At 46.2% G+C, this 15,445-nt stretch overlaps 1 protein-coding gene across 3 annotated transcripts in view; it reads right to left on the bottom strand.

Moving 5' to 3' along the window:
* Positions 1–14,855, bottom strand: part of CHEK1 (checkpoint kinase 1) — a 50,390-nt gene extending 35,535 nt beyond the window's left edge. The window contains exons 1-4 of one of the 3 annotated variants that reach the window (XM_075604342.1): positions 14,734–14,855; positions 10,502–10,592; positions 5,523–5,746; positions 3,621–3,685 (exon numbers count right to left, since the gene is read on the bottom strand). In XM_075604342.1, the coding sequence (XP_075460457.1) occupies positions 3,621–3,685; positions 5,523–5,746; positions 10,502–10,592; position 14,734 (381 nt within the window). In that variant the 5' untranslated portion in view covers positions 14,735–14,855. Of the gene's footprint in view, positions 1–3,620; positions 3,686–5,522; positions 5,747–10,501; positions 10,617–14,729 lie in introns of all 3 variants that reach the window. The other 2 variants (XM_075604343.1, XM_075604344.1) reach the window with 2 other exon arrangements.
* Between the last annotated feature and the right edge of the window lie 590 nt (positions 14,856–15,445).

The raw sequence follows: 15,445 nt of genomic DNA, 5'->3' as shown, positions 1-15,445 counted from the left end.
AGAGAAATGCAGCTTCTGTAAAAGTGCATTTAAAGTCATTTATTATAACTCCGTTTCGGTGGGTCCCAGCGAGCTGAAAATTGGCCACCGTGTAGAATCCCCTCCGGCATGAGGATCTGGCAATTTGTAGCCCGCTCGGCCCAGCCGAACGGATTATATATATATTTTTTTTTTTTATTGTAGAAATATACTGTGTTTGGCATAAAAGCCCGGGAAAGATACTGGCTCTGCAGTATGTTAATGTTCAGGGTGCGACGCAATGTCTACAACCAGACCCCTGATCAAAGGCTTCCCCACCCTGATTGTGTATGCTAGGGCGGAGAAGAGTAGGACTTGAGTAGTTATGTAGGTGTTAGAAATCACACCTGCAGACAAAGGTTTTCCTGTCCAGAGACCAAAAGGCAGACTAGGAGACACCAATCTTTTGGGAGTGGGCCTAACAAAATGGGCCCCTGATTAGAATAATGCCCACCCCTGTGGGCAGGTATTACCTTGCTTCCCACGTGAGCTGGCAAGGGGTAATTGGGTGTAGGTAATTGGTAACCAATACCTGACACCCAATGTTAAGAGATAGGGCTTAAATCCTATATAACTGATTGTAAGCTCTATGCCCAGTGTCTTCGTTACAACATCTGAATGATACCTGAACGCCTGATGAATTGCCAATCCAGATCATGATTGCTTCATTGTCCCTTCCCACGTAAGTGTCCATATTCTGTGTGTTATTTGTATATTCTGTGTGTTCACCTTCAAGGATTAAACTATATTTATCATATCTTAGTCGCATCCGAATCAACCCAGAGATATTTTGGTGTATATCATAACCCTGCACAAGCTCCCGTGACACCTTCCGATAAAAATCTACATTTGTTAAAGGAAATGGAGTTTGGATTCCTACATGAATAGAGGGGGGGTGGAATGACCAAAAGGTCATAATGTGTGCACCTTGCACTATACTAATGTGAAAGGAGGGAAAACCTAAATATTATAACCTGTGTGATATAGGAACAAAAACTGCAATAAAGTGTATAGGTGGTGCTGGCAGGGAAAAGGTTAATGTTGATCAAAAAGATAAAGAAAAGCTCCCTATACGCCGCACTAGAGATCACCTAAATCTATGTTAAAACTTAATATTTATTAATAAACAATTAAAATGTGTTTATTGCAGCAGTAATGTGAACCAAAGTAATTAAAATGATTGAAATAAAAACGGAGAGGTTAGCTGTGTACCTAATAGAAACTGACAGTGTAGATCAAAACCACTATTGTCAATTAGAGTGTCCCACAACTATATAATTATACTAGAGGTGGTAGTGATTTGGCTACAATATCGTGTCATTTGAAAACTACTCCTAGATGGTAGTGATGGGTGTAACCTGAATTGATGTGTACGCTCGGTTTACCAAGTAGATACTGTAGTGAATCAGGTATACATACACATTTGTGCCAGACCGTCAGGTTCAAAATTTAGTGAGCCTGTGGGTCTGTCATGGTGAGCAATAGCAGTTGATGCAAGATCACAAAGTATGTGTCTTGTACTGTGAACCATGAACCATACAATGATTAAGGAGTAGTCAGAGTGTTGTGCTTCCTAATGAAGTCTCCGAAGCCCCCGATGAAGCCACTACAGGTGAAACATATGTAGGGCAAGCTAAGCGTTACCACCCAGTACGCTGGCTATATCGGAGAGGTCTGTTGCCTAATTCCTCTCAGAGTGTTTCGGAGACTTCATTAGGAAGCACAACACTCTGACTACTCCTTAATCATTGTATGGTTCATGGTTCACAGTACAAGACACATACTTTGTGATCTTGCATCAACTGCTATTGCTCACCATGACAGACCCACAGGCTCACTAAATTTTGAACCTGACGGTCTGGCACAAATGTGTATGTATACCTGATTCACTACAGTATCTACTTGGTAAACCGAGCGTACACATCAATTCAGGTTACACCCATCACTACCATCTAGGAGTAGTTTTCAAATGACACGATATTGTAGCCAAATCACTACCACCTCTAGTATAATTATATAGTTGTGGGACACTCTAATTGACAATAGTGGTTTTGATCTACACTGTCAGTTTCTATTAGGTACACAGCTAACCTCTCCGTTTTTATTTCATTCCTACATGAATAGTAATAAGCCTCCTTTACCATCACTATTTGACCACCGGGTGTCACTTTCTTTCATGAATGCATTACACCACGATTAACCAGATCAGAAATAAAAAATGCTTCTAATACGCCTGTCTTCATCATTGGAAGAGTAAAGCAATAAACTAAAGTGACGCTCCACAGAATTTACATAGTGCCCCAGTTAGCTACTAATTCTCGACTATAGATATTTTGAGTTGACGTTCCAAGCATATTACAAACATCTACAGTAAAATCTGCAGATGAAAATACCAAGTATGATATATAATCTGTGACAGAAGGAAGCCTAATTGAAACTGCTACTGTTTTATGAAACTTCCAAACTTTAAAGTGTTCTCCCTAAAAAAAAAGTTTATTATCGATTGCACATGTTCCATTCTTTTAGTAATATATCAAGCTGCGTAAAGCAGCAATTTCCAATGTTGTGTAATAATATGTGAACGTGGGCGTCCTTTAGAGACAATTTGTATTCCTCCAACCCCCTGGGAACCGACAAGTTCCTAAGATACAGTATTTCCAGTTCCTGTGCCAGTTTCCGGCGCAATAAAAAAAAACAATTGTGTGTATGCTGATCACACGCATTTTAAGTGAAACATCTTTGTCTTTTGTCACAGAAATTTTATTTGTAATGGTGATATTTTTAATGAATAATTAAAACACAATTTCAGTGCCAAAACGCAAAGAAGTTTGACTTAGAACGTGTTTTTTTAGCTATTTGCACTTCTATATTTATAGTAACTAAATTCCTTGTGTGTGCGTCAGTCAGCGTGCGTGTGTGTGTGCGGCGTCAGTGTGTGTGCGCGGGAGAGAGAGAGGGGGATCAATGGGTGCAGTAGAGGAGAGGGGATCAGTGTGTGCGCATGTTTGTGTGTGTCCCCTGACTCGTGCTGGTGGAAGCTGGCAATATTCAGTGGCAGTGAATGTTGCTGATGGCCTCTTCTGCCAGCAGTGCGTCACTGCCGTCACCACTGACTTCCGTTCCCATCAACTCCATTCACTGCCACTGAATTTTTCTCATGTGGTAGGTGCCGCTAAAGAAGTTTCACTTCAAAAAGAATCTACAGATATGGCCGTAGGGTCACCATAGAAAGCTGCAACATGTTTCAATGGCATTGTAGCTCTCTATTGGCCGCCAATCGCTATATTGGTCTCCGCTGGACAGAGGTCAGTTGGTAATACTGTAAATATATCAATGACTGAGGTCAGCGGTTTACTAAACAGCTCCAATCCAGGTGATTTTAGAAAAAAAAATACATACATACATACATACAAGGAAGGACCAGGTGCAATTTGATGCCCAATAACCATGGAAACTGCTCCAGCAAGGTCATACTGATGCTTTCCCTATTTTAGAACTTACAGTATAGATTAGGTGCACTGCAGCTTAACACTACAATGACAATTACTTTATCGCCCTTTCAAAATCTGCAAGGAAAAAAGGAGGACTGTAAATTGCCTCACCACACCAGCTATGAGCTGATGGAAGAACTTCTGTGCATCTTGTTCAGGCATCCCGACATCAGGTTCTGTAACAGATCAGACAGTATGTGATATATACATCAACAGATCATAGCAAGAAACAATCATATCCTAAAACATCTCTTCAGTGAACATGAATAGAAAATCAAAAAAATTATTTTGCTGTAGCTCATGTGGCAAGGATAGACCTAGATATATATTTTTATGAACAGTTTCTGTGGAGAGCAGAAGGGGAAAAAAGTTGGTCTCCTGGGCTTCACTTGTTTTAAAGGAATCCTATATGTTCAACACAACACAAACTTGAATTATAAACAAAACAAAAGATGTAACTTGTAAGATTTCCTTGGACAACATTCCCATGCAATATAAGAGAGCAGAAAGTGGCATCCAACACTTGGGAATAATAGAATACATGACTAATTGTTGTCACATACAGTGATCAGATAGACTGTAAAGTGAAAAAAAACACCCACCCACCAATTTAATAAAAACAAGTGATAATAGTGAAATCAAATTAATAGAACATAGTATACTCCTCCACACAAAACCCTGGAACAGGATATGTTTCCAATATCCTCCAGTCGACCTCCACAAAAATCAGGGGAGCAGGGGATGTAACACCATAGGAGAGAGAAGAAAATGGACATAGAACAGTACTGTATGACTTCTTTCCCCTGGGTCCTGCTGAGCTGAGGGTACAGCAAAGAATGAGAAGTGAATCTCTTGATGGTGCTTCTAAATCCAGGATTGTGCAATGTTGGCAATATTGCCTAGGAGACCGGGGTATATTAATTCATAATAAAATGTGTAGATGTGTGACAGGGTATATGGCTCACCATGTAAAGCCTAACATGGACAGAACAAATGTAACCACTCTTAAAAGCGAAACCACATGGAAGCCCTTATATAAAGAGACTCCCAGTGCAATCACTATGCGGATAGAAAGTATCCTGTATCATAGGCTGGAGCCCTGCAAACCCCCTATAGTCACAATAACAATAAACATAGTAGGTCACTCACATAGTAAACCCCTTCTGCTCCATGACAGCGTGCATCCGTTCCGTTTTGTAGATAGAGTATGCGTAGATAGATGGTGGAGCACTGCAAAAAAAGCTGAGGGTACATCCACCCACGTTTACTACATATTGCCACAGTTTTGGATATGCCCATATAACTCTTACATTTGTGAGTATTAATATTGGAGGTTCCATTCACCACTGAACCCCGACTGTCATACAGTACTGTTCTATGTCCATTTTTCTTCTCTCTCCTATGGTGTTACATACCCAGCTCCTCTGATTTTTTTGGATGACAACATTCCCATGCATCAGCTTGTAAAATAATTAAATAGACATAACTATTTGTGGGGGTCTTTCAACTAGGTAATTAATCATGTAACACAATTCCCGATGTGATATATAAATGGAACTGGTGCTCCAAGGGTTTGAAATAGTAGATAAGAAAAAAATATAATAAAAAGCAGAACTAACAAGTGGTGCTAGTACTCCATAGTCTGTCCAAATCCCTAAATTAGCATATGTTGGTTGAAAAATTTAGCAGCAATGCATAAAGCAAATAACAAAATAAATGTATTATTCACATAGTTTAATATCAACATTTCAAGCCCTCTCCCCTAGTCTTCCTCAGGATCCTGTACAGAACTTTCAAAACCTGATAGATTGTGTTTTTTTAAATGGGCATTCAGAAATGACTATATGACAACGGTCATGGTGAAATAAATGAGTGGATTGGTTTCAGGGTACCAGACTTGAGTTCCGAATGAGATATACAACTGTGTTTCCATGTGCAACTGCTGGCATACACAGCATCTGAAACCACTAGCTGCATTCATCTCTTTCTATTCCATGAAAACAGAATATCTACCTATTCGATCAAAGAGTTCGCCTCCTCTGCAGTACTCCAAGAAGAGGTACTGAATGTTGCCTTCCCTGCGGTGTCCATAAAACTTCACAATGTTGGTGTGGTTCAGCATCTTGTTGATGCAAATCTCTTTCTTGATGTTCTCTGGGCAGTCAGTAGCACGTTTCATGTCCACAATCTTCACTGCGACAGCTTCCTCTGTGCGCCGATTCACTGCCAACTGCACCCTGACGAACACATGAAAATAAACATATAAACAAATTAGTAAAACGCGCAAACATTACACAAGCTTTGTTTGTTTGTTGGTTTACATCAGGCCTGCACAACATACGGGCGGAGGGGGAAGCAACACAGCTCCTCTGCGGGAACGCTCACCCCCCCCCCTGCTCCCAACGTGGGCGGAGGGGGAAGCAACACGCAGCTCCTCTCCGGGCCCACTCCCAACCCCCCCCCTGCTCCCAACCTGGGGTGGAGGGGGAAGCAACACGCAGCTCCTCTGCGGGCCCGCTCCCCCCCCCCTGCTCCCAACGTGGGGCGGAGGGGGAAGTAATAATTAATAAGTAATTCAGCTCCTCCTGCGGCCTGCTTCTCACCGCTTCCCTCCGCGGCCAGCTTCCCGCGTCCCCACGAGCTCACCTCCCGTGCCCTCCCCCCCCCCCAGCCCGCGCCCCCAAGCCCACCTCCCGTCCCGGGCAGCTGCCGCAGGGATATCGGGGGCAGGAGGGGAAAGTGTCCGGCGGCAACCTGCACCCACCCGGTCAAGGTAAGTCACTGTCTCCAACCCTGTCACCCAGTCACTGTCTCCCACCCTGTCACCCAGTCTCACTGTCACCCACCCTGTCACCCAGTCTCACTGTCACCCACCCTGTCACCCAGTCTCACTGTCACCCACCCTGTCACCCAGTCTCACTGTCACCCACCCTGTCACCCAGTCTCACTGTCACCCACCCTGTCACCCAGTCTCACTGTCACCCACCCTGTCACCCAGTCTCACTGTCACCCAGTCTCACTGTCACCCAGTCTCACTGTCACCCAGTCACCGTCACCAGTCACCATCACCCAGTCACTGTCACCCACCCACCCAGTCACTGTTAGTCACTGTCACCCACCCACCCAGTCACTGTTAGTCACTGTCACCCACCCAGTCACTGTTAGTCACTGTCACCCACCCACCCAGTCACTGTTAGTCACTGTCACCCACCCACCCAGTCACTGTTAGTCACTGTCACCCACCCACCCAGTCACTGTTAGTCACTGTCTCCCACCCATCCAGTCACTGTCTCCCTCCCACCCACCCAGTCACTGTCTCCCACCCACCCACCCAGTCACTGTCTCCCACCCACCCACCCAGTCACTGTCTCCCACCCACCCACCCAGTCACTGTCTCCCACCCACCCACCCAGTCACTGTCACCCACCCACCCAGTCACTGTTAGTCACTGTCACCCACCCACCCAGTCACTGTTAGTCACTGTCTCCCACCCACCCAGTCACTGTCTCCCACCCACCCACCCAGTCACTGTCACCCACCCACCCAGTCACTGTTAGTCACTGTCACCCACCCACCCAGTCACTGTTAGTCACTGTCACCCACCCACCCAGTCACTGTTAGTCACTGTCACCCACCCACCCAGTCACTGTTAGTCACTGTCTCCCACCCACCCAGTCACTGTCTCCCACCCACCCACCCACTGTCACCCTCCCACCCCGTCACTGTCTCCCACCCCGTCACTGTCTCCCACCCCGTCACTGTCTCCCACCCCGTCACTGTCTCCCACCCCGTCACTGTCTCCCACCCCGTCACTGTCTCCCACCCCGTCACTGTCTCCCACCCCGTCACTGTCTCCCACCCCGTCACTGTCTCCCACCCCGTCACTGTCTCCCACCCAGTCACTGTCTCCCACCCAGTCACTGTCTCCCACCCAGTCACTGTCTCCCACCCAGTCACTGTCTCCCACCCAGTCACTGTCTCCCACCCAGTCACTGTCTCCCACCCAGTCACTGTCTCCCACCCAGTCACTGTCTCCCACCCAGTCACTGTCTCCCACCCAGTCACTGTCTCCCACCCAGTCACTGTCTCCCACCCAGTCACTGTCTCCCACCCAGTCACTGTCACCCACCCAGTCACTGTCACCCACCCCGTCACTGTCTCCCACCCCGTCACTGTCTCCCACCCCGTCACTGTCTCCCACCCCGTCACTGTCTCCCACCCCGTCACTGTCTCCCACCCCGTCACTGTCTCCCACCCCGTCACTGTCTCCCACCCCGTCACTGTCTCCCACCCCGTCACTGTCTCCCACCCCGTCACTGTCTCCCACCCCGTCACTGTCTCCCACCCCGTCACTGTCTCCCACCCCCGTCACTGTCTCCCACCCCGTCACTGTCTCCCACCCCGTCACTGTCTCCCACCCCGTCACTGTCTCCCACCCCGTCACTGTCTCCCACCCCGTCACTGTCTCCCACCCCGTCACTGTCTCCCACCCCGTCACTGTCTCCCACCCCGTCACTGTCTCCCACCCCGTCACTGTCTCCCACCCCGTCACTGTCTCCCACCCCGTCACTGTCTCCCACCCCGTCACTGTCTCCCACCCCGTCACTGTCTCCCACCCCGTCACTGTCTCCCACCCCGTCACTGTCTCCCACCCCGTCACTGTCTCCCACCCCGTCACTGTCTCCCACCCCGTCACTGTCTCCCACCCCGTCACTGTCTCCCACCCCGTCACTGTCTCCCACCCCGTCACTGTCTCCCACCCCGTCACTGTCTCCCACCCCGTCACTGTCTCCCACCCCGTCACTGTCTCCCACCCCGTCACTGTCTCCCACCCCGTCACTGTCTCCCACCCCGTCACTGTCTCCCACCCCGTCACTGTCTCCCACCCAGTCACTGTCTCCCACCCAGTCACTGTCTCCCACCCAGTCACTGTCTCCCACCCAGTCACTGTCTCCCACCCAGTCACTGTCTCCCACCCACCCACCGTCATTCACCCAAGGGGGAGAGTGATGTGAGGTGCAAGGGGGGAGAGTGATGTGAGGTGCAAGGGGGGAGAGTGATGTGAGGTGCAAGGGAGGCGAGTGATGTGAGGTGCAGGGGGGAGAGTGATGTGAGGTGCATGGGGGGAGAGTGATGTGAGGTGCAAGGGGGGAGAGGGATGTGAGCTGCAAGGGGGGAGAGGGATGTGAGCTGCAAGGAGGGAGAGGGATGTGTGCTGCAAGGGGGGAGAGGGATGTGAGCTGCAAGGGGGGAGAGGGATGTGAAGTGCAGGGGGATGGGATGTGTGTGGTGTGCAGGGGGGTATTGTGTGTTTGATGTGGAGTGGGGGTATTATGTGTGTGGGTGAGGGGGAGAGATGGGGGTATGAGAGATAGATGGGGAGTATCGCAAAGGTTGATAGTGTTGGGTTCTGGGGGAGATATGAGGATGATGATGAGGGGTGCTGGGGGAGATGTGATGATGATGATGATGATGATGATGATGATAGGTGCTGGAGGAGAGATGATGATGATGATGATGATGATGATGATGATTATGATTTTACCCGTGCGGCCCAATTTTTTTTTCCTTGGAGCAGTTCGGCCCTTCGCACTTTACGAGTTGTGCAGGCCTAGTTTACATAGTAAAGGAGAATGTCCTAATTGGACGTAAAGGATATCTCCAGATGTCCTGAAGACATGGTTCAAAACCACAGATCTAAAAGGTGGTAATTTCGAACCAACTTGAAATGAGGTTCAACTCAGAATCGGGTAACAAAGGAAGTCTCATATCTTCTCCTCCGTTTTTATTAACTACAATATTTTTTATTTAATGTGTATTACCTTTACAGGAGTAAACACACACAGAAATCATTATATACAGAAATCATTATATACACCAACATCCTTATACAATAATAATAAAAGCAACAAGCAAAATGTAAATGATTGTGCTGCAGAGCTTTCCATTTACTGTAGCTTACAAGCTATGCAGACTATCTGGAGTCAACTTGCACAAAGTACTTCTTAACGACTGTGCTACCAAAGGAGCCTGTAGCGCACTACTTTGGAATCCATTACAAATGGTTTTATGTACAGTATACATTTTTCATATACACTGTGTAAATATAAATGGCAGAATGTATATATCGATCATCATCTTCAGCCCTTGTAGAGCCATCACTGCTGGATGAAGGCCTCCCAAATGATCTTCCAAGTATTGCAGTTGCAAAACAAGAGATATAGAAATCTATACCTATATCTCTATCTATATATTATGCGAAAACAAAAAGGAGCTGGCGCTCCTGATATCATAAGGTTTTTTAAATAAGGTAAAACACGGTTTATTTCACACATACCAGTTTCATCTTCTTTAAAAGACCTCAGGAATGCCGACTCTTGTTCTCATTTCTGGACGTTCAGCTATGCAGCCAGACATAGCATCTGTGTCTCTTCAAGGGCTCACCATTTTACGTGTCTGTGTCTCTATAGACATTTCCATGTATCCAGAGCCCTTTTTTTGTTGTTTAATTATTCATCATTTACGTTATGTACAAGACACAATATGCCATTATACATCAAGGCAAAAGTGGTACAACTCTGTGACAAATAAACTGCACCACAAGAAAACAATCACATTGAGAGCAACAGGGTGGGTTTTTTTTTTTTCTTTGATATGTAATGTGGAATTATCTGTCCCAGATGTGCACCACTTTGGTCTTAATAAACAGGCACCCCATGTTCTATAAAAAGTGGTTTGCTTCATTATCGAACGGGACCAATTAATCGCATATTGTGCTCTCCCTCTTCTTCTACGGTGTATATTAAAATATTATTTATACAACTAAGCATGAATTACAGATATTAAATAGATTACAATTCTCAATCTTCAAAAACTAACATATGGTCTTCTGAGTAGCATGCTTGTACTGCTTTCACTGTCAAGACTAAAAGCGAAGCACATACTAAAAACTAATTCTAGTGCATTGATGGCAGTATAAGACAGTTACTCACTCTCCATAGGCTCCTTCTCCTAGTGTCTGGACTAAATCCCAATCTTCAACAAACGGAACGGCCATTTTTCTTAGGACCTCCAAACCAAGCACTGAAACAGAACACAAAGACAGAACTATACAATGCGTGACATGTTTATAAAATGCACAAGTTACACAAATTAGCCAAACCTTGTTTTCCTTCAACCAAACGTAAAACTTTTTTCTGTAGAATAAGGACGTTCTAAAAGATTTGTTTTTCCTACAGTAGAAGGACCCTGAGAGGTTTGAAAGTTTGTAACATACCACTTTCCTACTACCAGAAAAAAAAAAAACAAAGATGTGGCTGCTTTTGCTTATTTGGAAATTAAACACAAATTCAATTTCGTCAGGGCATCTATATGCAGGGGTAATTTGATTGATTGACAAACAATCAATCATTACCTCTACCTTTTTCCGACCTTATCCTTCGAAGAAGGGCCATAAATCTGTGCAAACTCTTATGGAAACCGTGACATCACACCAAAAAGGAAGAGGCCAAGACAAAATTAAAAAACAAAAAAAGCTTATAGGTGTCGGATTTTGGTAACAAATGTGTCAATAACCCAAGCACATGTATTGTAAAAAGAAAGCACAGCAAGAGACAGCAAGCACATCTCAGGCTCCAACTCCAACCCCTTGGATTACAAAGCTTTGTTCTGGGACCCTTACTCTTCTCAATGATCTTCCTACCGCTTGGGAGGGAGCTTCAATGCACATGTATGCGGATGACACAATCTTATATGCACACAGCCCTAGCCTCCCCGACCTTGGACACATACTTCAATTTGACTTTGAGACTTGAAAATTGGATTTCCCAAAACAAACTGTTTTTAAACACTGACAAGACTGTAACAATGGTATTTGGGACCAAGGCTACATTTTTTAAAGCTTCCAATGAATGAGCTCCAGATCAGAACCAACGCTAATACCACCCAAGCCCCTGCTACAAGTTTTAAATACTTGGGCATATGGTTTGACTCCCATTTAACATTTGGGTTGCACAATGATACCCCGACATCCAAAACCTATACCAAACTAGGTGTACTTTATAGGAATAAATCCTCCCTAAGTCTGTTGGTCAGAAAGCATATCGCACAGCAGGTGCTAATGCCAATTATCAGGGCACGAAAAAATTAGGGAAAAACCCACTCACCCCCCAAAAAAACTCCCTCACAGCCCCCCCCCCCCCCCCAACCCACGACTCTTACCTGCGGCAGGGTCCGGCGTCGTCGTGCGGCAGGGTCTGGCTGCGATCTCTGTCTTCTCCCCTGCAGGTCCTGAAAAAATGGCCACGGGATGCCGTGACGGCAAGGCAACAATTTTTTTCAGGACCTGCAGGGGAAAGAGTACAATTTGCTGGGGAGAAGACAGAGATCGCGGCACCACACCGCAGGTAAGCACACAACAGCGGCCACAATGCACTCGCCCATGGCGTACAAGTGAGTGCATTTGTCGAGCCCTGCCAATTACAGACTATGGGAACATAGTATATAGCAGGGGTGCGCAAACTTCTCGAGCTGCGGCCCCCCCTGCCTGGGAGTCGCAGCGTTCGCGCCCCCTCCTAAAACTCAGCGTCAAATGACGTCGTGGGTCATGTGACGCCACAGGACCCTGATGCGTCATTTGACGCACGTTGCCGAAGACCGGGCAGAGACCAGGTAAGAGAATTACAGAGGACTCACGCCTCCCCCGGCATTTAAATTAAATGCAGTGGGGAAGAGCGCGGGACCGCTGTAACCGCCGCACCCCCCACCCACAGAGATTCTTGCGCCCCGCTGGTATATGGCATGGCCCCCCAAACACACTTTAGCAAACTTGATACCCCCTACAATTCAATGTGTCGTTTCGTCCTCCAATGCAACTACAACACACATCACTGCGAAATGCTCAAAGAACTAGATTGGTCATCACTTGAGTCTAGGCGCAAAGTTCATCTTTCCTGTCTTGCCTTCAAAACACTTTCTGGGCAAGCTACCCAGCTATCTGAACAAGCACCTCACATCTACCACATGCAGCACTTATCTGAGATCTGACTCCAAAAGACAGTTCGTAGTCCCAAGGCTCAACAAAGTATCCGACCGCTCCTCCTTTTACTGTGCACCTCACAACTGGAACAATCTACCGGAGACTCTCACAGCCGCCACCAGTCTAAGTTCTTTCCAAACTAAAGCCGTCTCATTTTAATCTGGTCTGTAACGGTTACATACACTCTGGAGGATCCCTCCTTTACTACACCCCCTCCTTGGTATCTACGGTTTGAAGTAGTCTGTGTATTATTAGCACACCCATCTTGCACTCTAGGTGTTTTCATAAGTGCAATTTCTTTTTCTGTACGTTTACATATGCCTATAACATATCTCTTACTGTGCATGCAATGTCTTGTATATAAAGTACTAGCTGAGAGACCCGGCGTTGCCCGTGAGTTAAATTTCCCGCTATGAGGGGGGGGGGGGCATAGTGGACAGGAGGGGGGGGGGGACAGTGGACAGGAGGGGGGGGGGGGGCAGTGGACAGGAGGGGGGGGGGGCAGTGGACAGGAGGGGGGGGGGACAGTGGACAGGAGGGGGGGGGGGACAGTGGACAGGAGGGGGGGGGACAGTGGACAGGAGGGGGGGTCCCCACCCTACAGTGTCTGACACACACACACACACCACACAGTGACACACACACAGTGTCCCCCACACACATAGTGTCCCACACACACACACACACACAGTGACACACACAGTGTCACACACACACACAGATATGTCACCTCTCCTTCTGGGCGCCGCCATCTTAGGCACTCTGCGCCGCGAGGGAGGAAGGGGGTCCTTCCGGGCGCCGCCATCTTAGGTACTCGGCGCCGCGTGCCTGCCCACTGATTGTCCCCCCGCCGGGGAGGGAGAGAGAGCTGAGCGCCGGGGAGGAAGAGAGAGCTGAGCGCCGGGGAGGGAGAGAGAGCTGAGCGCCGGGGAGGGAGAGAGAGCTGAGCGCCGGGGAGGGAGAGAGAGCTGAGCACCGGGGAGGGAGAGAGAGGTGTGTGTGTGTGTGTGGCAGAGGGGGAAAGAGAGTGGCAGTTGGGTGACGTCAGACCCACCAATTTATTTTATTTATAAAATATTTTACCAATAAGTAATACATTGAGAGTTACCTCTCGTTTTCAAGATTGGCCAGAGGCTGAGGACCAATCAGTTTCACCGCAGATAGCACTAACCTTTCGATTTTATATATTAAGATAAATAACCCTGTTCAGTTAATATAACTATGTATTTGTAACCATGTATTTGTCATCATAACTCTATGCCCAGGACGTACTTGGAAACGACAGGTAACGCTCAATGTATTACTTCCTGGTAAAACATTTTATAAATAAATAAGCACATGAATTATCAGTAAGCACTATGCACACTATTCATGGGTGTCTCCACTCACTTCTAGATTGTAAGCTCCTTGGGGTAGGGACATATTTCCTATTGTCTCAACATATAAAATATACTCTGAGAGCAGAGTCAACAAGCACCACTTCTATTAAAAGTTTAGTATCACCACGTACAAAGACTAGCATCAACAAGCAACATGTTACAAGAGTACATATATAATCAATAAGCACCTTATCGTTTGAGCAGCAATCACTGTCAAAAAGCCAGGCAGAGCCAAGTTCTATGTATAAATAGAATACCAGAGGGCAGGCGAGCCAAGCAAAGCATTATACATACAATAAGCATACCATAAGTCTAGGCAATGAATTGTCAGAAGTTATAATGTATTTTGAATGAAAGTTAAGTAATTTTAAGTACAGGTAATACCCATTAGCACCATATACATAAAGATTGTATTTGTATCCCCAAACCATAGATTTTTGCTTACCTCAAGTAGTCAATGCAAATAAATCTCTATTCTGGGCATGTACAGTCAAGCAAACCGCATACAAAGTAAGACACTAATTAACCTATATTAGAGCACGTATACCGAGAGTATTTACAAACATATATATTGGAGTATGTATAATCAATAAGCGCACTGAATGTGGCGAGAATAATCTGTAAACACCAGAAGTTAAAGCTTCATACGCAATATTGAGACAGTTAATCACCATGTACAATAAAAAAGTACTATATACTGATAAACGCCATGAGAGTATTTATAGTCCTAAATACAGTGCCATAGACATTGGCAGTATTTATAGAGCACGCTGTACTTGAAGATATCATGCATTGTGTACATACATACTGTAAACGCGTTCTCCCTGGTACTGTCACTTCCCGGCCACTCAGCCTCGACTCTCTGTCGCAGGAACCCGCTCACACAGCTTCAAACAGGCCGGCCAACGATGTCACGTCGCCGAGGTGACGTTTCCTACAGGCGTGATGACGACAGCAGGCACGGGACGCTGCTGCAGGCAGACGCTGCTGCTAAACTTTCCACCGAGTCTCAGTGAAGGGGCGCGAAAATCTCAGACAAAAATTGGCGCGAAAATCTCCTGGGAGAGAAGTGTTAGCTCTTAGAAGGAATTGTTCATAAATGTAACGACATTTTCAAATGTTACGAGCTACACTAGTAGCCTCGTCTGTTTTTAGGGGCAGGGAATTTGGTAATTTTCCTGCTGATGTCAAATCCACATAAACCATCCTTAGGTGATGTACAGGTTTAGCATCCGTGATAGTGTGCAGCAATGTGATCAAATGAAAGAAAAGGGTCTTCAGCACACGAAAGGCGTTAAACAGCAGCAAGTAATAAGAAAAGAATATCTCTTTAATTAGTACAGGTATATAACAAAAAAGGAGTGGATACAGTAGTACCAGAAAAGAAGTATCTAAATGGAGAGGCAAAAAGAGAAAAGAAAACATACTTATCCACTCCTGTAGAGACACACAAAGCAGGTCAATTGGCAGAAATGGAAAGCAAAAGGGGAATATATATATACAAAAAAAAAAGATAAAAC

Source organism: Ascaphus truei, chromosome 6 (assembly GCF_040206685.1).
Source record: "Ascaphus truei isolate aAscTru1 chromosome 6, aAscTru1.hap1, whole genome shotgun sequence".
Lineage (NCBI taxonomy): Eukaryota > Metazoa > Chordata > Amphibia > Anura > Ascaphidae > Ascaphus > Ascaphus truei.
Note: the sequence above shows the minus strand (reverse complement) of the source record. Positions and strands in the feature narration are given on the sequence as shown.